Source organism: Megalops cyprinoides, chromosome 1, assembly GCF_013368585.1.
Source record: "Megalops cyprinoides isolate fMegCyp1 chromosome 1, fMegCyp1.pri, whole genome shotgun sequence".
Taxonomy (NCBI): domain Eukaryota; kingdom Metazoa; phylum Chordata; class Actinopteri; order Elopiformes; family Megalopidae; genus Megalops; species Megalops cyprinoides.
In genome coordinates, this window is record NC_050583.1 from 14,675,306 (window position 1) to 14,681,940 (window position 6,635).

At 42.9% G+C, this 6,635-nt stretch overlaps 1 protein-coding gene across 1 annotated transcript; it reads right to left on the reverse strand.

The window, feature by feature from the left end:
* Nucleotides 1–1,050: 1,050 nt before the first annotated feature.
* Nucleotides 1,051–4,925, reverse strand: mb (myoglobin). The gene is made up of 4 exons (XM_036531376.1): nucleotides 4,833–4,925; nucleotides 2,626–2,711; nucleotides 1,851–2,070; nucleotides 1,051–1,686 (listed from the first exon to the last, which is right to left on the reverse strand). Exons 2-4 carry the CDS (start codon nucleotides 2,706–2,708, stop codon nucleotides 1,552–1,554), a joined length of 438 nt encoding a protein of 145 aa, XP_036387269.1. The 5' UTR covers nucleotides 2,709–2,711; nucleotides 4,833–4,925; the 3' UTR covers nucleotides 1,051–1,551.
* Between the last annotated feature and the right edge of the window lie 1,710 nt (nucleotides 4,926–6,635).

The following is a 6,635-nucleotide window of genomic DNA, read 5'->3' on the forward strand; positions in this document are numbered from 1 at the left end:
AAGGCCAGGCCGGTGGAAGAGATATGTCACTGAGCAGATTAGGTTGCTCCCCACGCTCCCCTCTCTCTTCCCTTCCACCCTTAGCGGTTAACACTAATTCCAAGGCAGGATCATCTGTGAAAGACCACGAACACGTCTCCCAAACCAAACTGCACCCGTGACAATGTATTTTATTATATGCGCTATTGTCGCCTAGCACAGCAGATCCCTGCAGCTCACACAATTTTGGGGCATGTCCCTGGGCTGGACAGCGAGGCTCTTGAATCGATGTCTACTGACAGCAATCCCACCATGCTGGGCGATCATTCAAAAGGGAAAAAAATTTGCATGGGGGCAGTGGGGGGTGTTTAGGAGGCACCGCTGTTTACAGTGGAATGCAGTTGTATTTTTAAACCCTGTGAAAATGTGTTAAGCCCTGTGTAGAAGGTGTGTAATTCCTCACAAGTGAACATTTCTCAGTAGCATTAGTGTATGTTTTGGCACCTCCAGCTTTCTTTATTTATTCTTTTTTTATTATTATTTACTTGTGTGATGGGTTTCAGCACCTTTTGCCATGTGTAGACAGGTTAATTTTTAGGCTTTACAGCTCACAGGAAACCAAAGCTGACCACAGTAGAGGTTAAGTGCAAAAGACCCAGGATGGTGTCAGGTTCACATGAGCGTTTTATTTTATTTGAATCCTGTGAGTGTGAAGGAAGTGAGCAACCTTAAGGACTGTGAGCACCCTAAGAGAAAAGTGAGAGATCATGCAAGAATTCAGCTCTGCATTTGATTGTGTTTCCATTTGAATGATCACTTTTATTCATCCATCAGCCTGTTGTCCTGAAATAACAGCCTTTATAGGGGAATCCTTGTGTAGGACCGACCATTAGCATTGATACTTTCTTACCTTCTTCTTTTACCAGAGGTGATTCTATGTTTGCTGGACTGTCTTATCATGTCCAAACAGGATGTGAATTTGAGGCAGTCGGATAAAAAGGTGGCATGAAGGGCGACCAAAAAGATAAGACAAGAAGGTGAGATGGAGAAAAGAGGGAAAAAAACACCTGCTTTTGCAGCTGATTAAATGTTTTTATTTAGAGGCGACTTTTAAACACTGATACAAACAATACAACACAGTAACAACATGATACTATAACAGTCATAGCAATAACCCATAAAAGCTGTTTATAATCAATAAGCACACTACAAAGAAGGGATGCGTATGCATTTGCACAGATGTTGAAGTTCCCCTCAGAAGTAGAGAAGGAAAGAAATGTTTGTCTCTTTACCTTCTTCTTTTGCCTTTTTTTCTTCCTCCCTCTTTGTCCTATGTTTCATGTATCAGAATAAGTCACAGTTAAAAGCATTAAATACATTCAAGCCCGGCACTTAGTTTTACTTAGCCTTGCAACAGAATCAATCACATAAGCCATGGACATAATTCCCAGCATGCTCTCCATCCCATATCTCCGGTGAAGGTGAGATCGCCTCTTGTCATCTGGTTGTTTTCGCTCCACTGTTGGTTATCACAGACTTGCTGGTTTTAACTGAGAAAGCTGCTGTTTATCCCTAGTTGCCGAACTCCTTGTAGAAGCCAGCCATGTCGCCGATAACTGTTCCCATGATCTTCCTCATAGCCGCCTGACCTGCCGCATCCAGCCCCGCCTTCTCGGCCATCAACTTGATGATGATTTCACTGATCAACTGTGAGAGGAAAAACAGAGAGAGAGGCATTAGCGTAGAATGTCCACCCTGATCCACTCTGCCGGGGCTTACAGAACAAGTCATCCGCGTGACTTTCCATGTTGATGGCGGCGAGGCGGGGAGAGAGGCAGAGGGACAGAGGGAGGCAGGGAGGGAGCACTCACATTGAAGTTCTCGATGGGGATCTTGTGAGTCTTGGCGTGGCTGTTGGCCAGGGGCTTGAGGATGCCTGAGTGGTCCCCCTTGGCCCTCAGCAGGTCCCCCAGCTTCCTCAGCACCGTGGCGCCATGGTTCGCTACCGCTGCGTTTCCCGCCAAATCGGCCTCTGCGATCCCCACAAACTTGGGGAACAGATTCTGGGTGCCAGGGTGGGCCTTGAACAGACTAGAGAAAGGGAGAGAGAGGGATAGGGTGTTCGTACTCGCTACAGTATGAGGGACAGTGAGAGGTGAAATAAAGATCTGTTTCATTTATGGTTACTGATTTTGAATGTATTTTAGTGTTGTTTTTATTATTTTATTATTTGTTTTTCAGCATGTGCTTTGACACCATAAGGATATACATATTATGGCAAGTGATTGCTAATTGAAGCTAATTGAACTGAATGCAAATGGAAATCAAAAATTGCCTATCCTCTCTGAGGAAGAAATGAACTGTGATTCTAAACAGCAGATATATAGGCAGTAACAGCGGCACACATAAAACCAAGCTTATTCATTGATCTCATACTTAGATGGCACTTAACCCAGTGACACAGCCTCTGAAGCATCCTGCAGTAAACAGCACCCCCCCAACCCCCCCACCCGGGTCCATAAGCCCCACAGGTTTTGTTCCAAAACAGCACTATGCTCCCGTCATTCAGTTCAGTATGCAGCTCATTCAGCTCATGCCTGTGGGTCCAGTGAATCACAGGGATTACAGTGACGTCCATTAACTGACCGGGTGAGAACCTCTCCTCCATTTCCAGTGGCGTCCTTCTCAAAGGTGGCCCAAGAGGGCAGAACTGCATCAAAATCACTCATGATCTGAGAGACAGAGAGAGAAAAACATTCCTATTTTCATTCACATTATTATTGTTGTTGATATCATTATTATTACTATTATTATTAGTAGTAGCAGTAGTAGTCGTAGCGGTGCTAATACTTGGTTTCTCCTTTTTATTTTAATTTACATTTTATGACCTTCATCATCATCCTCATTGCTGTTTCATTATGTATATGGCAGATGGCCTTAACAAGGGAGCTCTGATAAAAATGTATGGAGCGCAAAACAAAGCCACCAAGTGTGAGCACACCACAACAGTGATGTATTTCACATTTGCAAAAATAATCAGATTAAACACCATACACCATATAAATCCAGATCAATCAGTGGTAACTTTCCAGAGAAGCAGTGGACATAAAGAGGTAAAGTTTCAGCACCTTGGGCTAACTAAAATGCCATTTCTTGCCAGATCCATCACAGGGGAACCCAGGAACAGCCTGAGGAAGCAAGTCCTCTGAGAGCTGGGGAAGACAATTGCTTTTCTTGGGGTGGAAGGGCTGCTTGTTCAACCACTAAGGGGACCAATATGGAAGTGACCCTGACCCGGGTGACAGACAGGAGGCCAGTGGGACAGCATGTGAGGTCAGCAGAGGTATAGGGGGGTGATAAGTGGTGGGAAGTATGCAGGACCAGTGCAGTTGAGGACAATATGCTGCGATTAGAGATACAGCAGATGGGAGCCGCAGCTAACAGCCAACGGAGTGCAATGAGGAAATGGAAGACGGGGGGTTAAACAGAGAAGGATACAATACAATACATTGTTTGATGTTTGATTTCAGTCATGTGTTTTCTATGCTTCCATTTTATGTTTAGTTATTTCTTTCACCAGGATTGGGTAGCATTCTCCACATATCATTGCATTCAGCGCATGCTACGAGAGCTGTGCCCTGTCTTCTGTGTGCCTGCAGTGTGCAGTGACAGTTACATCACTGCAAGCAAAGGAGGGACATACAGCTCCTGTAATACCCCCAGGATACGTTCATCACCACACTGTAATTGGTTTGTACGTTGTTTTGTAAATGTGGCATAATGGTATAGTGACAAAATGAATATACATGCCATGTTTCTGAGCTGCGATCAACACAGTCCCCAGGGCACAGCAATCTATCACATTGGTTTTTCTCCTTGCTGCCTATCCCCCACCGGCTTAGTTGGTAATATTGACATTTTGTTTATTTAGTTAAAATATATGTTTATTTCAGTGTTAACGTATTTCTTTAAAATTAAAATTGAGGGAAAACATTGAATTGTCACAAATGCCAAAGTTAGTATGTTAGGAGAAACATTAACGGACAGTTGCAAAAAAAATATTAGGGCATATACGCGGAGATCCCTTCTTTAGAAGTCATTCAGTGACCTTGACTTCGGCTTCAGTGCTTGCGTCCTTGACTATTTTACACAGAGACTCTGGCCAAAGCGATCAGCCACACGATACACCTTCTACAGATGATGATACAGGCTCGATAGCTTGATCAACTCTGCAAACAGCGAGGGGGGAGAGGCAGCACCGGGCACCAGAGAGAGGCTGATACACTATACGCACACAGACAGATAAGAGGCTGAAGCTCCGTGGGGCCGCTTTCAGAGGACGTTTGTCCCCCGACCTCATTTCACCCGCTGCCCCCACACGCACTTTCAATTCGCTCGTTTCTGTATTTCATAGCTGTACTGAGGAAAACTACTATAATGTCTGCTTTGTGAGAAAAGTACCTCGCAAGAACTGCTGACCTACCGCTCTGAAATACGCAGCTGTCCGTCTCGGATAGCATCCGGCAATTACTTTTCTCTCTCTTTTTTTTCCCCTTACACACATGCGCACATCAGTGTGCAAAATATGATAGTGTTCAGCGTTCAAAAAATACAAAACACACAATTCCTGCATTTAGATACTGTGATGCCGTTGGGCAATTACCAGAACATGGTGACCAAGATAGTCACTTGTTTACGCACTTTTATTACCTGGTATGACTACACACCCAGGAATAGCTTCAACCCCTCCTGCATTCTCACAAAACATCACAAGAACTTTAAAATTGTACACTAGTATTTGCATGTACAATGCTCTAATACAGAGAATCTAAGATCAAACCCATATACTGTACCAGCTGAGTCCTGAGCGAAGGTGTTAGAATCTTTTGAACTCCAAAATAATGTCAAGATGTTCCCATTTCCAGACCTTACCTTTTATACCCCTTGCATTCTCATACATCACTTCCTAGCTATCAATCAATCTGTCTGTCCCCTTGTCTTAAAATGTTAACTCCACCTCTCGCCCGCCCTCCCTGCTATCAAAGTTTGGGATGCCTTGATACCCTTGCAGTATTATTCCACCCTCTCTTTCAGCTGCATCCCTCATGTTTTACATTGGCTGTTTATATCTGGGGCTCTATTTGAGTCACGGATACTGCTCTTCACTTTCTGTGACTCAGATACCAGCTTCAGTTTGAGCCAGTGACACCTCTGTAGAGCTGTGGCACAATTCCCCTCTCCATCTTTGTCAGCAGTTCACAAAATCAAATGATTTTTTTCCCCCCATTCTTTTTTCTCACGTTCATTCTTGCTCTGTCTTTGTGCCTCTCTGCCGTTTTGAAAGTTTGCCAATATAACACCATCTGTCGTGGAATTCTGCCAAGGACCTTCTTTTTCTTCTTCTTCTTCTTCTTCTTCCTCTTCTTTTTCTTATTAAAATCGTTATATCTGCCTTTCTCTTCATTTAATAAAATGCTTAAAAGTCAATATGGGGATCAGGGCTGTGTTAAGGGCTGTGGGAATGATCACCTATGGTGATATTTCGAGAGATTTTACACCAATAGCATTTTGTGGACATGTTTATAAAAGTGTGATTAAAGGGGTCTCTGTCCAATAGAAACAGATTATTGGCAACAGCAAAGAAAAGCGTTGCCAAAATGCACAAATGACAATAACAGCAGTGTCTTAAAACAACAACAGTCACAATCACGGACGCACACTGGCTTCTATCACTTGCTATATGGGAAAGTGCAATTGACTTTTCTCCCTTCCATCAAACTTAACAATGAGGGGTCAGCGACACTCAATATGTCTCCCTCTTTCTTTCCTTCTTTGTCTATCTTCCTGTCATTCTCTCCACCTCTGTCTCTTGCTATCTCTTCTCAGTGCCTGCGCAGCTTTAAAAATAGCCTTATTGGTATGACACAGTTGCACCAGTTTTGCCAAAGCATTTGAGCATGGGTAAGTTTAAGCCAAGCCCCTTTTCCCTCTTTCACTCTGGTTCAAGGTCAAGTCAGGCTAAACAGTTTCCAATAACCTAGAAAGACCAAATTTAGATTTTATACTTTTTAGGTGTGTGTATAGAATATTTGTCATTAGAAATGCAATACATTTTTAAAAAATTGCAATGCAGTTTTAAAAAATAAGTGGTAAACACAAAAACATCCTCTATAAAACAATGTGCATCTTCAAAACGAAACTTATGGCCCTTTTCCAGATAAAGAATGCATGGGAAAAGATGCCATATAACTACTTGTTACTGTTTTGAGTATGTGGCACCATTCAGAATCAGTGGAACAATTTGGAACAGCTATTCTAAACACAAGAATTTTCTTCAATTTCAGTTCCTTTTCCATCTCGGCACTTTGATTGGAATGGACAAGCATTTGATTGTTTTTGATTTTGTTCTGTAATTGTTTTTGGAATTGGCCCCATGATAACAGTGAAGGCTTGGGTGCTTTCAAAATTTGGCAAATAAACTTTGATTTTGCAGGGGATCAGTAAAGGGGAAATAAACAAGGAACGAAGTTCTAAATGGATGTGGTTCAGAATGGGTCTCTTCTGTGAAACCTGAATGTTGAAACCATCCTCATAAAAATGAGTCTCACCCTCTGATCCACAGTCCAGGGTTTTCCCTGGAGGAACCCAGAACTTGT

Coding starts and splice junctions, on each gene's coding strand:
- mb (XM_036531376.1), bottom strand. CDS start 2,708: ATGAGTGATTTTGATGCAGTTCTGCCCTCTTGGGCCACCTTTGAGAAG. Junction 2,071..2,625: donor GGAGGAGAGGTTCTCACCCG/GTCAGTTAATGG, acceptor CCCTTTCTCTAG/TCTGTTCAAGGCCCACCCTG. Junction 1,687..1,850: donor TCCCCATCGAGAACTTCAAT/GTGAGTGCTCCC, acceptor TTCCTCTCACAG/TTGATCAGTGAAATCATCAT.